The 22179-nt window shown below is 35.1% G+C and overlaps 1 protein-coding gene across 5 annotated transcripts in view; it reads right to left on the bottom strand.

Annotated features, from left to right (window-relative positions):
* FAM149B1 (family with sequence similarity 149 member B1) overlaps positions 1-22165 on the bottom strand; it is a 68022-nt gene extending 45857 nt beyond the window's left edge. For 2 of the 5 annotated variants that reach the window (XM_014858882.3, XM_014858883.3), the window contains exons 1-5: positions 21931-22165; positions 17481-17585; positions 16400-16529; positions 3751-3893; positions 2848-2964 (exon numbers count right to left, since the gene is read on the bottom strand). In XM_014858882.3, coding sequence (XP_014714368.3) covers positions 2848-2964; positions 3751-3893; positions 16400-16529; positions 17481-17585; positions 21931-21977 — 542 coding nt within the window. In that variant the 5' untranslated portion in view covers positions 21978-22165. Of the gene's footprint in view, positions 1-2847; positions 2965-3750; positions 3894-16399; positions 16530-17480; positions 17586-21600; positions 21823-21930 lie in introns of those variants that run through there. The other 3 variants (XM_070490140.1, XM_044756975.2, XM_070490137.1) reach the window with 3 other exon arrangements.
* Positions 22166-22179: the final 14 nt, after the last annotated feature.

Raw genomic sequence — 22179 nt, 5'->3', positions numbered from 1 at the left:
CCAGAGCAATTAGGCAAGAGAAAGGAATAAAAGGAATCCAACTGGGAGGGAAGAAGTGAAATTCTCACTGTTTGCAGACGACATGATCTTATATACAGAAAACCCCAAAGAATCCATTGGAAAACTTTTAGAAGTAATCAACAACTACAGCAAAGTTGCAGGGTATAAAATCAATTTACATAAATCAGTAGCATTTCTATACTCTAATAACGAACTAACAGAAAAAGAACTCAACACAACACCATTCACAATCGCAACAAAAAGAAGAAAATACCTCGGGTGAATTTAACTAAGGAAGTGAAAGACCTATACAACGAAAATTACAAGGCTTTTCTGAAAGAAATGGATGAAGACATAAAGAGATGGAAAGACATTCCATGTACATGCATTGGAAGAATAAACATAGTTAAAATGTCCATTCTACTTAAAGCAATCTATAGATTCAACGCTATCCCAATCAGAATCCCAATGACATTCTTTACAGAAATAGAATAAAGAATCCTAAAATTCTATATGGGGCAACAAAAGACCCCGAATTGCTAAAGCAATCCTGAGAAAAAACACAGCTGGAGGCATCACAATCCCTGACTTCAAAACATACTACAAAGCCACAGTAATCAAAACAGCATGGTACTGGTACAAAAACAGGTGCACAGATCAATGGAACAGAATTGAAAGCCCAGAAATAAAACTGCACATCTCTGGACAGCTAATCTTCGACAAAGAAGCTTAGGGCATACAATGGAGAAAAGAAAATCTTTTCAATAAATGGTGCTGGGAAAACTGGAAAGCCACAATGTAAAAGAATGAAAATTGACCATTCTTTTTCACCATTCACCAAAATAAACTCAAAATGTATCAGAGACCTAAATCTGAGACCTGAAACCATAAGGTTTCTAGAAGAAAATGTAGGCAGTACACTCTTTGACATTAGTATTAAAAGGATCTTTTCGGACGCCATGTCTTCTCAGACAAGGGAAACAATAGAAAGAATAAACAAATGGGACTTCATCAGACTAAAGAGCTTCTTCAAGGCAAAGGAAAACAGGATTGAAACAAAAAAACAACACACTAACTGGGAAAAAATATTTGCAAGTCATACATTCGACAAAGGCTTAATCTCCATAATGTATAGAGAACTCACACAACTCAACAACAAAAAAATCAAACAACCCGATCAAAAAATAGGCAGGAGACACGAACAGACATTTCTCCAAAGAAGATATACAGATGGCCAATAGGCACATGGAAAGATGTTCACCATTGCTGTGCATCAGAGAAATGCAAATCAAAACTACACTAAGATATCACCTTACACCCATCAGAATGACAAAAATAACTAAAAAATAGTAATAAATGTTGGAGAGGTTGTGGAGAAAAAGGAACCCTCATACACTGCTGGTGGGAATGCAAACTGGTGCAGCCACTATGGAAAACAGTATGGAGATTCCTCAAAAAATTAAAAATAGAACTACCATACAACCCAGCTATCCCACTACTGGGTATCTTGAAGTCAGCAATTCCAAAAGTCCTATACACCCCAATGTTCATTGCAGCATTATTTACAATAGCCAAGACATGGAAGCAATCTAAGTGCCCATCAACAGATGATTGGATAAAGACGATATGGTATATATATAGACAATGGAATACTACTCAGCCATAAAAAAGAACAAAATCGTCCCATTTGCAACAACATGGATGGACCTTGAGGGAATTATGTTAAGTGAAATAAGCCAGATAGAGAAGGATAATCTCTGTATGACTCCACTCATATGAGGAATTTAAACATGTGGACAAAGAGAACAGATTAGTGGCTACCAGGGGAAAGGTGGGGTGGGGGGTGCACACAAAGGGTGAAGGGGTGCACCTACAATACGACTGACAGGCAATAATGTACAACTAAAATTTCACAAGGTTATAATCTATCATTAACGCAATAAAAAATGTTAAAAAAAGGCTTATTAATATAATACATGAGGATTAAATTTAAAAATCTCAGCCTAATGACCAGGAGCTTGAGTTTAAATCACTTTGAGAAAAGCAAACAAATCACATTCTATGACCAAAAATCAGTGAGTTGATAATCCAGATCCCATAACCCTAACTAGCCTAAGACAGTAATGTTTCAAGTTGTGGTCTGATGAAATTACTACAAGCCCAAAAAGTCATCAAAAGTAAGAATTACTACAACTCTTAGAAGGCATCAAATAAATAAAACTACAGTCTTAGGAAAAAGTATAGGAATAATTAAAAAATGAATTATAACTATCATATTTTATAATAGATTTAAGAGTAAGCATAGGTTTTGAACTAATCCTATTTTAGTACTACTTAAAGAGTTTGAGGTGTTCAAAAGAATTAGCCCTTTTAACTAATATACTAATTACCCATTTTAAGCTAATTAACAGCAGTTTGATTTCTGTAAAAAGATTAAGTTGCAATTAATATTTCATGTTTAAGAAAAATCACTTTTTCAAAATTTTTTTTAAAAAATTTGTAAATCCTGCTCTTAGACCCCTAAATTTCTTTATACCAGTTTATCTACACATTATTCCAAGAGGGAAGTGCCTGCATTTATAGATAGATACAGATCTATATATATATATATATATATATCTGAATAACAAATATATCCCTAAACCCTAGGAATGTCTTGATTTTGAACAAAAAGTTATATAACAGAATTCTAATATGCATAAAGACTATGGTTAATCTTAGAGAATTTGCTGTGCTTTATTAAATACCAATAAGCAGGAAGAAGTATTTTAATCCCTTAGTATAACTGGGTAGAACATAATACGTGCACATTAGGATACATAAATACTTACATATTAGAATACTTACATAGGAGAATGTCTTTCTTGAGACAGTGTTGCCTCATGTGAAGCTGAAACAGCAGAAGGGGATCTAGGATACAGTCCATAACCTTCACTTGGAGTGATTATCTGCCTACCCAGAATCCTTCAAAATGAAGGCCATAAAGAGACAATTAAGTACCTTCACCTGGCATACATACAAAATGTAGACATTTTTGAAACAAATCTGATGGCTCTACATAGAGGTCCAGTACACAGTTAGTCTGTTACTGATTAAGAATGATTCTTGAGAAAAAAAGTGAATCCATAGCCTTGTTACAGGTATATCTCTTTTTCATAGAATGGAGATGGAAAAGATAAAGCTATAGCCCCCCAGCCCCATCCACCTGAAAAAACTGAGCAAATGTTTGCAATTTGCCCTTCACCTTCTATAATAATCTTCATTAAATCTGCCAAAATGGGTGAAAGCCAGGTGAATCAGTGAAGACTATGAATTATATTCTTAAGAACAAGAAGCTTTATAAATTTTAAGTATGTAAGGTACACTAATGTGGTTTCTAAGGGAAGCTTCCTAACAGCCTATGTTTGCTTTCAAATATACATAAGAATTTTTTGCAGACAACAGTGTAAATAAATACATTTTCTGAACTTCTTCAAAAGAAAGTCTTCTTGGACAGCTGCAATACACAGATCTTAGCTACTAGTATAGAAATGTTTTACTCGGTTAGGATGACATATTGGTAGTTACAAAAACTCTGAGAAACTTCCATCAACTTGAATTTTCTCTCAACTGAGGGTTTATAGCACATGGCCTTATTTACATTCATCAAAATCATGCCCATAACGATTTCAGAACACAAGTTTTTTTGAAATCTGCTTTTTAAGTTTTAGTATTAGCTATGAATACAAGTTAACTCTAGGGCTTCAATACCTGAGATGAGGAAAACTACATGTCCACTGTTGGCACTCTTCTTGTAGACTCTTAGTATGTACACTCAACTTCTGCTCATACAAGAGCTCGTCAATGGCTGTGAACATTGCCTGGACTTTTTCAGTGGCATTTTGATCAAGTTCCTAGAAGAAAATATCACCCCAAAATATTTAGGTGAGGTTTAATCTCTGTTAAAAATGGTAAAGCTTGAAAGTAATCAGATTTTGTCTTGTTTTCAATATTTAGTACATTTGAAATACTGCTGAATTTCTGTGAAAGAAAAGTTAAGTTACTGAGTTTTCAGATCTTAGAATATTCAGCTGTCCTCCCTATTCCTATTTAAAGAAAATTTATAGAAATATCTACTTTTAAAAGTAATATTTTCTTCATCATAAAAATACTGTGTTTATTGTAATCATTTTGAAAAATCTGGAATAGTATAAAGGAAAAATAAAAATTACCAATAAATCTACCACTCAATGATTGCTAATTTTAGTATAGTTGCTGGGTTCCAGCATATATTTAGAGCTTATGGTAGATAGTCAATCTTACTTTGTAGTCTGCATTTTTCACTTAACAATTTAGGTTATGTCCTTGCCCTCTGTAATTCTATTCTTTTTTTTAAAGATTGGCACCTGTGCTAACATCTGTTGCCAATTTTCTTTTTCTTCTCCTCAAAGCAGCCCCCCCCACCCCAGTACATAGTTGTATATTCTAGTGTGAGTGCCTCTGGTTGTGCTATATGGGACACCGCCTCAACATGGCCTGATGAGCGGTGCCATGTCTGTGCCCAGGATCCGAACAGGCGAGACCCTGGGTCACCGAAGCAGAGCATGCGAACTTAACCGCTCAGCCACGGGGCCGGTCCCTGTAATTTTCTCCTTCAGCAGCAGCCAAAGGGATGGCTATAAAATCTGAATATGATCACATTATCATGTTATATGATTCTTTGCTTACTCTCTACTTCATCTGAATTTATGCCCCCTTTTACATTCCAGTGGAAGAAAAGTTATACCTTCTTTTAAAAGCATAAGATGAGAAATACGTATTTTCACTCTAAGAATGAAAGTCAGCCTCTACCCAATAAAAAAAAGGGCTTCCTAGGTAGATATGAAGGTTAACTTTAAAGACTCAATGCAAATATATTTTAAACATTTATATTACTGTTTTCAAGCTCCTGGGGGGTGAGATGGGACTTTCCTAGTCTCAGTGAAATTTGTTATTCTTTTCTATTAAATATTTATCTACTTAAATTCTTTCTCAGCCTTCTTTTGTTGGTATTTGCCTGTTATAACTTTTCTCATCCTTTTGTTTTCAACATTTGGGGGTGATTCCATTTTTGACATGGTTGTTGTTGTTGTTGTTGTTGTTGTTGCTGTTGTTTCTGGTGAGGAAGATTAGCCCTGAGCTAACATATGTGCCAATCTTTCTCCACTTTATATGTGGGTTGCTGCCACAGCATGGCTGACAAGTTGTGCAGGTCTGTGCCCTGGATCCAAACCTGTGAATCCAGGCCACCAAAGCAAAGCATGCTGAACTTAACCACTACACCATGGGGCCCCTTGACATGTTTCTTTAAATAGCATGTAGCTGGATTTTTAAAATCCAATTTCAGAGTCTCTTTTATAGGTAAATTTTATACTCTTATAATTATTGTAATGTGAAATATTTGGACTTATTTCTACCATTTATTTTATGTTTTCTATTTAAACTTTTTCTTGTGTTTTTTATTCTCGCTTCTTCTATTACAGTGAGTTTTCCTTATTCCCCCTATCAATTTGGAAGTTATTCATTATGTTTATATTCTATTAGTAGTTATATGTAAAATTTTGGCATCCATACTCTGTTTTTGTAATGAAGTCTACAGTTTTTCAGGATTTCTGTCCTCCACTAAAAGAAAGCAAGAACTTTGACCATTTCACAATATATATATACATATATATATTAAATCATTACATTGTACACCTAAAACTAATACAATGTTATGTGTCAATTATATCTCAATTTAAAAAAAGAAAAAAGAAAAGGAGAACAGATATAAGACACAATGGAAGGATAGAATTCACAGAACTTGATGACTGATTTGATAAGAGAGATAGTTATGAAGATGGTGAATCTGAGCCTTCTAGTCTGGGTGACAGAAAGGATGATGCTAGTAATAAAAGTGAACATTCATCAAACAAAATATTCTTAGCTGAGAAGATCTCAAAGATCTTTATACTAAGTAACCAATCTCTATCATATCTTTTTTTGTTTAACTTTCTATTTTCACCTAGTTTTAGACTTAGTATCATATATTTTTAAAGCAGTAAACACTTAGGACTTCTCAGGAAACTCTCTTACCAGTGTTTTTCAAGCTTTAGGATAGTGTGGGTCATGAAATGAATTTAAATTGCTATTAGAAAATACCAAAAAGCAGAACAGAACATAAAATATCATAGTGATCACTCATATAAAGACTATTACTTTGTGGAACTTTGTCTTCTGTTTTATGTAAACATACTCGGTCACAATGTCAACATGTCAGTTTGAGTTGTAGTTTAAAAAGTTTGAAAGTCAGTGATCTAGACAGTGCCCAACAAGTCATCTTTCTAGTCTAAACCCTCCCTCCTCCAGTTTACAGGATTAGAGTAACGACATGAACAAAAAGGGATGGAGGGGCTTGAGGCATCTTTTATCAAGTTGACAATGAACAACAATTATGTAAAACAAAATTCTTAAAAAAGGACTTTAGGGGCCAGCCCCATGGCCGAGTGGTTAAGTTCGCACGCTCCGCTTCAGTGGCCCAGGGTTTCACTGGTTGGGATCCTGGGCGCGGACATGGCACCACTCATCAGGCCACGCTGAGGCGGCATCCTACATGCTGCAACTACTAGGACCCACAGTTGAAATATACAACTATGTACTGGGGGGATTTGGGGAGAAAAAGCAGAAAAAAAAAAAAAAGATTGGCAACAGTTGTTAGCTCAGGTGCCAATCTTTAAAAACAAAACAAGACTTTAATATGCTTTAACTTTCCTCTAAGCATCTTCCATATTATTTTGAATTTTATTATGTGTTGTTTTTAACACAAAATGTTATTGTTTTAGTTATTACTTAGATTTACCCATATGCTTTGCCAATGACCTTGCTCTCTGTTGCTTCTTGTATCCCATCCTCTCTTCTGGCTTTATTTTTCTTCTTGCTGTAGTCTGTCCTTTAATAGTTCTTTCAGTGAGTATATATGGATGGGAAACTCTTGTTCTATAGATGTTCAAAATGTCTTTATTTTGCCTCACTATTAAATGATAGTATATCTTGTATATATCATTTATCATATGTATCACATATATTATAATATATAATGTATCTCATTTTTTCCTTAGTAGTTGGAAGATATATCATCATTATCATCTGGTATTTATTGTTAATTGTTAGCAATCTGTTATAAGTCTGATTTTTACTCCATTATACATAGTCTGTCTTTTTGAATAGCTTTAATATTTTTTTTTTTTTGATTTTCAGCAGTTTCAGTTTCTCTGGAATATTTCTGGGAGGTTTTTTTGTTGTTGTTGTTGTTTTGCAGGGAAAGATTTGCCCTGAGCTAATATCTGTTGCCAATCTTCATCTTTTTTTCTTTCCTCCCCAAAGCCCCAGTGCATGATTGTGAATCCTTCTAGTTCTTCCATGGGAGCTACCACCACAGCATGGCAACTGACAGATGGGTGGTGTGGTTCCATGACCAGGAAATGAACCCAGGCCACTGAAGTGGTGAAACCAATGAACATTAACCACTAGGCAATCAGGGCTGGCTGTGGGTTTTTTCGTTTTTTTAAAATTTTGTCCCTCACTTGATATATTTTTTTCAACATAAAGACTGTTGTCTTTCTTCAATCCTTAAAACAAAAAATCAGTGATTATTTAAATATTGCCTCTTTTCCATTCTTTCTTTCAAAAACTTCTGTTAGATATATATTGCAGCATCTTAATCCATCTTCTATGTCTCCTAACTACTCTTCAAATTCTCAATGTCTTTAGCTCTCTAGTTCTAGGTGATTTTCTTAGTTCTATCATTCAATTCACTACTATTCTGTTTCACTGGGTCCAGTTTACCATATCTATTGAGATATTTCAAATGCTATTATTCATTTCCAAGATTAAAAAATTTTTTTTGATTCTTCTCCCCAAAGCCCCCCAGTACATAGTTGTATATTCTAGTTGTAGGTCCTCTTGGTTGTGGCATGTGGGATGCCACCTCAGCATGGCTTGATGAGCAGCACCATGTCTGTGCCCAGGATCCAAACCAGTGAAACCCTGGGCCACCAAAGCGGAGCACGCGAACCCAACCGCTCAGCCACAGGGCCAGCCCCTTTTTCCAAGATTTTAAACCAGCTCTTCATATCTATCTGTTTTTAAATTAAATTCTCTGCGTGCTTTGTTTTAAAACCTCCAATAATTTTAATGGATGCTATCTTGTCCCTTAACTCTTGGAGTATTTAAAAAGTTTAATAAGCCTTATCAAGGAATAATTTACGTATAATGACATTTTAACTATATACAGTACAATGAGATTTGACAAACATATTCACCCAAGTAACCACCATTCATTTCCAAATATAGAAAATTTCTATCACCCCAGAATGTTCCCTCATACCCCTTTGCAATTGAAGTCTCCCATTCCCCATGCCAGGAAACCAGTGACCTGATTTCTATCACTATAAATTAGTTTTGTCTGCTCTAAAACTTCAAATAAATAGGATCATGCAGGATGTACTTTTTTGTGTCTAGCTTTCTTCACTCAGCAGAATGTATCTAAGGCTCACCCATGCTATTGCATTTGCAGTATTCATTACATTCTATTGCTGAAAAGTATTTCAAGAATATGCCACAATTTTTTTTATCTATTCTCCTGTTAAGGGACATTTGCATTCTTTAAAATTTTGTTATCATGAATAAATCTAATATGAACATTCACGTATGAGTCTTTTTCTGGACATATATTTTTATTTCTCTCGGATAAATACCTAGCAGTAGCATTGCTGGATCTTATAATGAGTGTATGTTTAATGTTAAAAAAATTTACTAAACTATCTTGCAGAGTAGATATACAATCTAGCACTCCCAACAGAAATGTGTGAGCATTAAATTTGCTCCACCTCCTGGGCGATACTAGGTATTGTCAGTCTTTTTAGTTTTAGCAATTTTAGTGAGGGTAAAGTGGTATAGCATGACAGTTTTAAATTTGCATTTCCCTGATGATTAACCCTACTGAGCATCTTTCTATATGCTACTTGGCCATTCATATATCTTCTTTCACAGAATGTCCAAGTCTTTTGCCCATTTTTTCAACTTGTCTGTCTTCTTAATATGAAGTTTTAAGTTTTGGATAAAAGTCCTTTGTCAGGTATATTGATAGGCATATCTTGTTTTGTTTTGCTTTACAGATACTGCATTTTTACAAATGGAAAGTTTGTGGCAACCCTGCATAGAGCAAGTCTATCAGCGCCATTTTTCCAACAGCATTTGCTCACTTCATGTCTCTGTGTCACATTTTGGTAATTCTCTCAATATCTCAAACTTTTTCATTATTATTATATTTGTTATAGCGATCTGTGATCAGTGATCTTTGATGTTACTATTGTAATTGTTTTGGGGAACCAGGAACTGCACCCATATAATATGGTGAACTTAATCCATAAATGTGTGTTCTGACTGCTCCACTGACCGGCTGTTCCATCTCTCCATCTCCGTGGGTCTCCCTATTCCCTGAGACACAATATTGAAATTAGGCCAATTAACAACCCTACAATGGCCTCTAAGTGTTCAAGTGAAAGGAAGAATCACACATCTCTCACTTTAAATCAAAAGCTAGAAATGATTAAGCTCAGTGAGGAAGGCATACTGAAAGCCAAGATAGGCCAAAAGTTAGGCCTCTTAAGCCAAACAATTACAAGTTGTGAATGCAAAGGAAAAATTCTTGAAGGAAACTATAAGTACTACTCCAGTGAACACACAAATGATAAGAAAGTGAAACAGCCTTATTGCTCATATGGAGAAAATTTTAGTGGCCTGGATAGAAGATCAAACCAGCCACAACATTCCCTGAAGCCAAAGCCTAATCCAGGGCAAGACCCTAACTCTTTTCAACTCTGTGAAGGTTGAGAGAAGTGAGGAAGCTTCAGAAGAAAAGTTTGAAGCTAGCAGAGGTTGGTCCATGAGGTTTAAGGAAAGAAGCCATCTTCATAACATCAAAGTGCAAGGTGAAGCAGCAAGTTATCCAGAAGATCTAGCTAAGATAATGACGGTGGCTACACTAAACAACAGATTTTCAATGTAGATGAAACAACCTTCTCTTGGAAGAAGATGCCATATAGGACTTTCATAGCTAGAGAGAAGTCAATTTCTGGCTTCAAAGCTTCAAAGGACAGACTGATTCTCTTGTTAGGGGCTAATGCAGCTGATGACTTTCAGTTGAAGCCAATGCTCATTTACCATTATGAAAATCCTATGGCCCTTAAGAAATATGATAAATCTACTCTGCCTGTGCTTTATAAATGGAACAACAAAGGCTGTATGACAGCACATCTGTTTACAACATGGTTTACTGAATATTTTAAGACCTAATGCTCAGCAAAAAGTATTCCTTTCAAAATATTACTGCTCATTGACAGTGCACCTGGTCACTCAAGAGCTCTGATGGAGATACATGAGATTAATGCTGTTTTGATGCCAGCTAACACAACATCCATACTGCAGCCCACAGATCAAGGGGTTATTTTAACTTTCAAGTCTTATTATTTAAGAAATACATTTCATAAGGTTATAGTGCTATAGATAGTGCTTCCTCTGATGGATCTTGTCAAAGTCAGTTGAAAACCTTCTGAAAAAGATTCACCATTCTAGATGCCATTAAGAATATTTGTGATTCATGGGAAGAGGTAAAAATATCAACATTAACAACAGTTTGGATGAAACTGATTCCAAGTCTTATGGATGACTGAGGGGTTCAAGACTTCAGTGGATAAAGTAACTACAGATGTGGTGGAAACAGCAAGAGAACTAGAATTAGAAGTGGAGCCTGAAGATGTAACTGAATTGCTGCAACCTCATGATAAAACTTTAACAGATGAGGAGTTGCTTCTTAAGGATGAGCAAAGAAAGTGGTTTCTTGAGATGGAAACTATTCCTCGTGAAGATGCTGTGAAGATCATTGAAATGACAACACAGGATTTAGAATATTACATAAAATTAGTTAATAAAGCAGTAGCAGGGTTTGAGAGGATTGACTCCAACTTTAAAAGAAGTTCTACTACGGGTAAAATGCTATCAAACAGCATCGTACGCTACGGAGAAATTGCTAGTGAGAGGAAGAGTCAGTTGACGGGGCAAACTTCATTGTTATCTTAAGAAATTGCCACAGCCACCCTTCAGCAATTGCCAACCTTTAGCAACCACCACCTGAGTAGCCAGCAGCCATCAACACCCAGGCAAGACCCTCCACCAGCAAAAAGATTACAAAGGCTCAGATGATGGTTAGCATTTTTTAGCAATAAAGTATTTTTTAATTAAGGTACGTACATCATTTTTTAGACATAATGCTATTGCACACTTAATAGACTACAATATAATATAAACATAATTTTTGCATGCACAGGGAAACCAAAACATTTGTGTGACTCGCTTTATTGCAATATTCATTTTATTGCAGTGGTCTGGAACTAAACCCACAATATCTCCAAGGTATGCCTATACAAAAGAAATTCCAAGTGGTTTAAAGACCTAAATGTGAAAATTGTGAAAGTTATAAAAGCTACATACCAGGAAAAGATACTTGCAATACATTTAACAAAGGATAAGTGTATCATGATTAATTGCATTTAGTTACTACTAACAAAAACAGTAACAGTGGCTTAAACAAGATAAAAGTTAATTTTTTTCTCATTAAAATTAGTCTACGGTTAGGCATTAACAAGCTGATATGGTGGCTCCATGGATATCAAGGACTCAGTTTTTTCTATCATTTGCATTCTCAGCGATGCTTCATAGTACAAGATGGCTGCTGTACCTTCAGTCATAGTTCCATGTTCCAGGCAGGAATTCGGAGAAAGGAGGTTAAAAAAAAAAAAAGCATTCCAGAAAGCCCTATCTCCTGACTTTTGTGTGTAACTCATTAGCTACCCCTACTTGTAACAGAGGCTGGGAAATAAATTTTCAACTGGGTGCAATACCCAAAGTTCTGTAGTTCTTGAAGGAGAATAGATATAATATACATATATAACAGTCTCTGTTATAAGTATCTAGAACAGGGGTCAGAAAACTATGGCCAGTGGGACAAATGTGACCCACAGCCTGTTTTGTAAATAAAGTTTTATTGGAACACAGTCACACCCATTTATTTACACATTGTCTATAGCTGCCTTCTTACTACAGTGACAGAGTTAAGGGTCCTGACAGAGCCTGCCAAGCCTAAAATATTTACTATCTAGTCCTTTACAGACAAAGTACACCTACTCCTAATCTAAAAGAACTCCTACTAATTAGTATGAAAATGATAAATTAAAAAATATGAAATATAAACAGGCAATTCATAGACTACAAATATGTGCGACATCATGTATGAACTCTCCAAACATAATTCTGAGCAAAAGAAGCCAGATACAAAGAATACATATTGTATGATTGCATTTATATGAAGAACAAGAACAGGCAAAACTGGTGATAGAGGTCAGAATAATGGTTATCTTCGGGGTTGGCAGACAGCATCTAGGAACCTTGTGGGGTGCTGATTGTCTATGTCTTGATCTGGATACTGTTTTCATACACATACACACACATACATGCACACACACAATACGTTAGTTACGCAGTTTTCTGTAAGTTGTACAGCTTTTTTTTCTAGCCACCCCCGAGATTGCATCAGGTATCTTTTTTTAAATCTAAAGGTCTGGCAAAGATTTAAAAGTTAGACAATTCACCATTTTGGTCAAGAGTGTTGGAAAACAGGCTCTTCCATGTTCCTGGTGAGACAACAGATTGGAATAACTTTTACAGAGGTCAATTTGGCAACAACTTTCAAAATTACAAAAGCACATATCTTTTGACCAGCAATTCCACCTCTAGAAATTTATCCTCAGATATATTCACATTTATATAAAATAATATATACGCAGGGTTATAAATGACACTTTTTTTGTAATAGCAATGGCTATGCAGCCATTAAAGAACAAAGAAGTCTTTTATAATGTTGATAGTCTTCAAAATATATTGTTAAGTGGAAAAACAAATAGCACTGAACAGAGTATAAAATGAGAAACTTTATGTAAAAATAAAAATAATTTAAATGTACAAAGTTAGTAAAGGAATCAATTAAATTTGTCAATAAAGAATTCCTATCTGGTTACTTATTGAAAAAGCTTTAGTGTTTTGCCATTTAAACTGATACTTGCTATTCAATTGGCAAATGGTCATTATCAAGTTTCAAGGGTTTCCTTCTATCTTACTGAGAATTTTTATAAGGTATGACTTGAATTTTATCAAATATCTTTTCAGCGTCTATTGGTTTGATCATATTTTTTCCTTTAATTCACTGATGTTAAACATATTAATACATTTGCAGATATCCATCTTCGTACTCCTAGAAGATACCTTACTTGCTTATTGAAAAAAAAATCAAACCATATAAAACTAAAATAGAACAGAATTGGGGTAGCTATAAAATTTTTAAATAATAGAATAAAAAAGGAAAGTCTTTCTTCACATCATTATATTAACTTTGAATTTTAAAATATTACTTTAAAATAAATAAACCTAAGAATATAAACTCCAGAATGATTATGAATAAAAAATATATTCATCAAAGCAGTAGGCCATTAATTAAATTGGGGGGAACAGTGTATTCCTATATACCAGTGACAGCTCAAAAACACTAAGACTGTTCACAAGTAAGTAAAATGAACAATTAAATGCTAAATTCAATTTTAATATGAATTGTAACTTACAACAAGAGATTTACTCAAAGTAAATAATAAAATGATAAAGAAGACTAAAGGAATATCTATATAAAAGAAATATATTTCTAGCTAGAATACTAAGTTCAGTTAAGATGACAAATGATTGAAATGTGTATAGAAAGTACTTAGCACAGTGCCTGGCGTCTACGAATATTCAATAAATTTTAGTTCTTTCTACACCTTCCCTAATTTAATATAAAGTTATAATGCACTATCAATTAAATCCCTGATGAATACTTTATAAAATTTGATACAAGTGAAAATAAAATTTATCTGAAAGAGTAAAGAGGACACAAACTGGTAGATTTGCCCTAAATATTTTCAAAATATCATGAAAACCATATGATATAAGTCAAATATAGAAAAATGGTTCAAACAAAATAGGTTCAACAGCGTAAGAACTTAATTCATACCTCACACCATATATTATTAAAAAGTCTGGTGAGTTAAAAAGCTTAAACTTGCAAAATTCTATTAAAAAGCTCTGAAGAAAAATATTATTCCATTTTTCTAAAGATAGAATCCTGACTAGTAAAGAAATGAAGGTCAACAGTGATATAATTGTATTTTAATATTAAAAAAAATGTTACAAAATAAATACCAAAAGGAAAGCAAGGGAATGGGAAATATTTGTATGACATTCCTAACTTATAAAGAGATACTAATTACAATATAGAGACAAATGATGGAAATATACAGTCAGTACACTAAAACCTCACAATCAGCCATCAAATTAACTCATTCATCCCCTTAGGATAAAATTTAAATTCTTTACCATGGCCTACAATGCCTTATGTGATCTAGTCCTGCCTACCTCTCCAATCTCATTTGTGCTTTTCTCCCCTAGTATACCATCCTCCAACTATCTTGACCTCTTTTTAGTTCTAAGAACACACCAAACACTTTCCTTTGGACACATAAAGCTCTTTTCCTCCTTAGGGCTTTGCGTATGCTGCCACTTACCTGTCTGGAAAGCTCTTTTCCTCACTCTTCATGTGGTTAACTCTTCAATCTTCAAGTCTCAGATCTACCCTACCTGATAACCCTATCTAAAGTGAATTCCCCTTATAATGTTCTATTTCAGCACTTTGTCATCTTCCTTAGAGCACTTACTGCCTTTTGTAGTTATTTTGTTTATTTGCTTTTGTCAGTCTCCCTTATTAGACTATTGAATCATGTAAGTCGCACTCACTTCATATGCCCCAGTACAGTATCTGACAACAAATGTGTTCAATAAATATTTTTGAATGAATGAAGGAAAACTGAAAACCCAAGTATCAGATAATAAGGGAAAGCTCTATTTATGATATATTAAAACCAGGAAATATAACTACATATAACTATTCAAGTTGACAGGTATGGAAGTAGTAAAAGAAAATGTCTGTATGAAATAATAGAGAATGAAAAAGCAGACCACAAAATAGGATGCACATGTTTCGCACAACAATGTAAGGAAGGTACACATACATCCAAATTAAAATGACTGGAAAATAACTAATGGTGCTAATAATAGGTTTTAACAATTAGCAGGTTTTTGTTAAGAAAGCAGGTTGCTAACAACAACATTATATAAAGTGAGTATTGTGGAAAAGTGCTCACAAAATAACATTCAATGAAAAAATTGAGCATAATATTGTATGTACACCATGATTATAGCTAGACCAAATTAAATACACATTGAAAGAGCACACAGAAAAACACCTATTGCACCAAGGCAATAAATAAGCGTAAAATTTCTTTTAAAGTTGCTAGTCTTTTAAAAATAATATTTTATAATGGGAGATAGCCATAAATAAGTGAATAAATGAATGAATGAATAAATAAATAAATAAATCTCATTATCTCAACAGCCAATTAATAACGACTGACTAACATTTTGGGTAAATATCTTTAGTCATTTTTTCCTACTATATATAAGCACAAAAGTTTGTAAAATAAAATTAGAACCACACTATACATATTATTTTTAACCTGCATTTTTTCATTTAACAATATATCATAAACATTCTTGCAGGCTATAAACTTAATAATAAACTTTCAAAAACTTTTTGGGGGCCGGCCCTGTCGCCAAGTGGTTAAGTTTGCGCACTCAACTTCGGTGGCCCAGGGTTTCGCTGGTTTGGATCCCGGGCATGGACCTAGTACCACTTGGCAAGCCATGCTGAGGTGGTGTCCCACATAGCAGAGCCAGAAGGACTTAGAAATGGAATATACAACTATGTACTGGGCGGGGGGGGGGGGGGGGGGCGGAGAAGAAAAAAAAAAGGAAGACTGGTAACAGATGTTAGCTCAGGTGCCAATCTTTAAAAAAAAAAAATTTAAACAACGAGGTAACATTAGTGGTGGAGAGACACATCAGTGGACTAAGCATAGCAAAAGGAGTAGATTCAAGGGCTAGGTCCATACTAACTTGCAACTGTTTAAGTTAAACACCAAGCATCTCTAAGGATCAACTACTGTATCCATAAAACAAAGCAAATAGTGAAAGAGGGTGAAGACTGATGCTTCTTTACAATTATTATAAAGTGTGGTAAATTTAAGTATTAAAATGTAAGGAGTGTAGGAGAATGAAGGAATGAAATATACTGACAAAACTGACAAACCCTAACTCCCAAAATAGTCTCCCAACCATTTCATCAGACTGATAACATACAACTCACACCATATCCCCAGGAGAAGTCCGAGCTGCCTTCAGTAGAGATCCCTGTGCCTGTATAACTTGGAAAAGCAGACCTTGAATTCCCAGTGTCAGCAGATGTAAAAGGTGATTCTAGTGTGATGTCGGACTCACTAAATGCACAATTTGGAAGGAAGAAAGAAAACAGAAAAATTCTTATATTTCCTCAAGTTTCTGCAGCATTAATTACTCAGTAATTTATTAGGTGATAAGTAAGTGCACAAATATATCCACAGAGGCAAAAATAAATGAAGAACTTGAAGTCTGAGCATGAAAGAAAAATCCTACCTAATTCCTATAGAATTGATGTTAGCCATTCTAAATAATTCTAGTCATAATTTACAATGAATACTTTAACATTCCACTTATAGCATCTACCCTTGACAACTAAAGACACTTGAGAAATATTAATAGCAGTATCTGAACTTCTAGGGCCCTTTTACAGTTTACCAAGCACTTTTACAGATAGTAATCCTATTTTATCCTCCCAATGACCTGGTAATGTAGAACTCAATTAACCTCATCTCAAAGACAAAGAATCTGAGATTTAGTACTAGGTTTTATGACTATGGTTTTTCTAGGATACCACATTGCTTCTCAGAACCCTCTGTGCAGCTATAGTCTCCTCTGTTCTATTTCTTAAAATAGTAAATATAGCTAATATTTACTCAGCATTGACTATATGCCAAGCATTGTGCCATGTTTTACATACTTTATCTTATTTATATTCACCAATCCTTGAAGAGATACTATTATCAGATAAGTAACTTCCCCAGTGTTACTCAGCTAATAAGTGGCAAAACCAGGATTAAAAATCAGATCTGTCGGACTCCTCCTGAGTCTATGCTTTTAACTACTTCATAATACTACTTTTCAAAGGTTTTAAAAAGAAGTATGATGTTGTTTCCATTAGCTGTTCCAGAATGAAAGTTGAATGGTACTGAAAACATGATAAAAATTCTTGCTTTGTTTCATTAGCACGACTTGATACCAATCCTAAACCAAAAAATAAAACTTGCTGTTATCAGATATAATAAGCAAACAAATACAATTTGTGTTATTACCTTTGGGAACATGTGTCTTTTCCATGGCTGTCATTGGTAGAGGAAACTTCATCCAGCTGCTCTGGAAGGGGATGATGATTAAGAGCATATTTCGTTATTCCTTTCCTGTGAAAGATAAAAACAAAATTATATTTCCTGTAAAGAAAAAATATATACTTTTCAGTAATTTGATGTACAAGTTAGTCACCTACTAATTACTGCTCTGGAATTGCACTGTCCAATACGGTAGCCACCAGCCACTAGCAGTTAAAATGAGGTTGGTTGGAAATGAGATTCACTTTAAGCGAAAAACACACAATTTCGAGGTCTCAGTACAAGAATGTACAATATATCATTATTTTACCTTGATTACATGTTAAAATATTTTACATATACTGGGTTAAACAAAATATATTCTTAAAATTAATTTCTCTGCAAGTTGAAATATAAGTTATAACAAGACACCTATTAGAATAGCTAAAATAAAATAGAGTAAAAACACTAAATGCAGGTGAGGATGTGGAGAAACTGGATGTCTCATACACTGCTGGTGGGAATGTAAACCAGTACAGCCACTCTGGAACAGCGTCATGTTTTCTTATAAAACTAAACACATGCATTTACCATAAGATCTAGATGTTGCACTCTTGGGCACTCATCCCAGGGAAATGAAACTTCTGTTCACACAAAAATCTATACTCACATGTTCACAGCAGCTTTGTTTATAATTGGAAAAAACTGGAAATAACTGAAATGTCCTTTGATGGGAGAATGGTTAAAATCTGCTAATATCCACACAACGAAATATGATTCAGCAATGAAAAGAGTGTACTATTGATACATGCAACATCTTGGATGGATTTCAAGGGCATCATGGTTAGTAAAAAAAGCTAATCTCAAAAGGTTACATACTATATGATTCTATTTATATAACATTCACAAATGACAAAACTATAGAGGTGGAGAAAAGATTAGTGGTTACCAAGGGATGGACAAAGGAGTGAGTGGATGTGAGGGTTACACAGGGACGTTCCTTGGTAGTGATGAAACAGCTCTCTATCTTGATTGTACTGGTGGTTACACAAACCTATAAAGGAGACCAAATTGCATAGAACTATGTACACACATCCACACACAAAGGAGTGGATACGAATACTGGTGAAAACTGAATGAGGTTTATAGTCTAATTAACAGTATTGTACCATTTGTTTTTTGGCTTTGAAATTATACTTTAGCTACGTAAGTTGTCATCATTGGAGGAAGCTGGGCAAAGGGTTCATGGGACTCTATGTACTATTTTTGTAACTTCCTGTGAGCCTATAATTATTTCAAAATAAAAAGGTAAAAAAAATAATTTCACCTGTTTCTATTTTTTTTTTAAGATAGAGTAAGAGAGTGTTTTTCTTTTTTTCTTTGCAGGGAAAGATTCACCCTAACATCTGTTGCCAATCTCTTTTTTTTTCTTCCCCAAAGCACCAGTGCATGGTTGTATACCCTAGTTATAAGTCCTTCTAGTTCTTCTATGTGAGCTGCCACCACAGCATGGCCACTGACAGATGGGTGGTGTGGTTCCATGCTCAGAACAGAACCCAGGCTGCCAAAGTGGAGCATGCTGAACTTTAACTATTAGGCCATCAGGGATAACTCTCTCTACTGTTTACTTAATGTGACTACTTGAAAATTTAAAATTACATATGTGGCTTGTATTATATTTCTATTGGACAGTGCTGCTCTAGAGAGTTCAACATGTGCACTAGAATAAACTATGGGGTCAATTATTATATATTCTAATCCTAATCATCTACATCTACATTTCTTTCCCCACAAAATTCTGTAGTCAAATAAATTTTGGAAACATGACAGGTTAAACAAAGTTACACAGGTTTCTTTACAAGAGGTCTTCCCAGCTCCTTTAATATGCAAATGCATATTATAAATCTCTAATACTCTTATTTCACAGGAAAAGAAAGTGAGGCATAGATGGATTACTTAAGGTCATATGGCTTAGTAGGTAATGGAGCCAGGATTCAAATTCAAGTAGTCTGGCTCCGAGGCCTCTCAGAGCAAACGGGTAGTTTGAGATTTTAGTGAATTATATCATTTTGTACATCAAGATAAAGCTAAGGGCCTTTAAAGGGGAGCTTGTACTTTAAATTATTTCTCAATGGTGGGGATGGATTTGTGCAGTTATTTGTACCTCTCTCATTCAATGATCCTATAACCAAAAGCTTGTCTTCGAGACAGTAGTGGAAATCAGAAATGCAGATTCCAGCTACAAAGTAGAAACTTAAGACAGATTTAGTCTGTCAGAGAAATTTGATCATGAAGTGATAATTAGATAACACCAAAGAAATATTAAATTTGATCACAGCATTGTGGCTACATAAGAAAATGTCTATAATTTTTAGAGATGCCTAATGAAGTATATAGGGGTGAAATGATAGTGTCTGGGATTTTGCTTCCTTATTTCACAGATGACAGACAAAGAGGCTGAAAAAAGATAAAGACGATAGATGAAGCAAATATATTAAAATTTTGACAACTGTTGAATATGAGTGATGAGTGGTTCAGTATATTATTCACTGCACATTTATGTTTGAAATTTATCATTAAAAAATGTTAAGCTGTATGTTGAAAATCACTGTTTCCCAAACTTTTTTCAATGTCTATACTTTGAAACTATTAGGGAGAAAACTAAAGCTATTTCTTCAAAACAAATTATCATTATAACACCTAAAGTAAAAATTGCTTTTAATTAACTGTCATTAAGATGCATATAATCTTCATTATCTTCATTATTCACATCATCCTGACTCATCTAGAGAATCACCTTTTGGGAGAGTTATCTTTAGGGAGTATTAAATCAACAATAGAGAACAAGGAACATAACTATACTGGGTCAATAATTCCGGCCCAATTTGTTCCTATTAAGAATTTTTTCCCATGAAATATATATTTTTTAATTTTCAGAATGGTCAGAATTAATTATAAAAGCAGATTTTTAGTTAAGCCCTGTCCACTTTGTTGGTAAATGAGTTTCTTCTTCCTAGTTCCTAAAAAGCTTATTATCTGAATGGCTACTGTGTAGATATCCTATTACTTACTAGATAATAAGCTTCTAAAAGGCAAGGAGAGACCATAGACTGATTTTCTTTGTATGGCTATTGTACCAAGTAAAGGTGGAAAGGGAAAAGGAAATGACCGTTTACTGAGGATGTACTTTGTGTCAAGCCCTGTGCTACTGCTTTAGATATGCTTCTAAATAAGTCTTATTTCTATATTACAGAAACAAAGCCTCAAAGATTCAGTAATTTGCCTAAATGTCACGTGGCTAGAAAAAAGTCTAGCCAGAAACCCAACAGTGACTAAAACTACCATGCTTGTTATAACCAGTTAATATTTAATTAACAAATGTATGGTTACTAAAATTACAAAGCTCAAGGGAGAAAAAAATGATGGGTATTTGGGATTAAAAAGTCCAAGCTCAAAAACATATTAGTTATATAATCTTAAGATGTGTAACCTTTCTGATACTTCATTTTCTGAAAAACTGAAGATAACCATACCCATCTTACAGAGTTGTTACAAGGATCAAGATGTGTAAGTCTTTTTGAAAGTGTAAAGTATTAATAAACATACATTATTATAATTATTACATTACTATAATTTAAATATTACATTATTATAATTGTGTAATTATAATTATATATTACAAATATATTATATTATTAATAAACATACATAATTGCTAAATTACAACACCTCACTAGGGTAAGAGGTGCGTCTTTAAGCCATCTCTCTAAAGATTCTAAAATCTCAAAAGCAAAACTTATCCTTAATGATTCTGATGCTTAATTACAGAGGTGGGGAGGCAGTAGTGTAAAGGTTATGACCACAGGCTTCAGAAATCAGATAGACATCAGGTTTGTACTTCAGCTCCACCACTTTCTGACCGTGTAATCTATGGTATGCTACAACCTTTAAACCTGGGATCTCTATCTGTAGAATGTGCAAAATAACAGTCCCTATCTGGTATCCTTGTCAACACGATTAAGTGGGCTAACGCTTGTAAGCAGCTTTGCACGGTGCCTGGCACTAGGTCTATTCAACTTGACGACAGCACTTAGTCAGCTATTAATACCTTCTGGAGTCTTCAATAGCCTTTGACAATGGGGCATGAAGCACTGGGGAAACTATAAATGCCCGAGAAGACCCAGTCCCTCCGTTCAGGAAGTGGAGCCCAACAGGGCCAAGTCCTGGGATAACAAGGTGACATGCCCTCAGCTAGAGATGGAGATAGAGGCGGCAGCGTCCAGCAAGGCTGGAAGGAGTGAATTCTGAAGAAAATTTTCTTTCCCCTGCCCTGGGAAAGGAAAAGAACGAGGGACTGGTCAGAGTGGGTCCCTAGAGCGCCTGTGGTCCGCCTTGGCCTCCCCCGGCCCCAGCTGGGGTTGCTGAGCAGTCCACTCACAGCTCCAAACTCTGTGGCACCGCCTTCCGAGTGTATCTGGAGACCATCCTCCGCTTCCTCCTTAGCCGTGGCTGGGGCGGGCACGCCAGGGTGGGGGCCACCGGGCCTGGCCCTCCCGCTGGCTCCGGCCCGGCCCCCTCCCGCCACCTTCCGGCCCCGCCACGCCCCGTCGCCTAAACTCCGAATCGCCACCCTACCCAAGCGTCCCCCACCTCTCCTGTCCTCCGCCCTCCCTGCTTCCCCGCGGGA

The sequence above is a fragment of the Equus asinus genome, chromosome 2, assembly GCF_041296235.1.
Source record: "Equus asinus isolate D_3611 breed Donkey chromosome 2, EquAss-T2T_v2, whole genome shotgun sequence".
NCBI lineage: Eukaryota > Metazoa > Chordata > Mammalia > Perissodactyla > Equidae > Equus > Equus asinus.
This window is presented reverse-complemented; position numbering and strand designations above follow the sequence as displayed.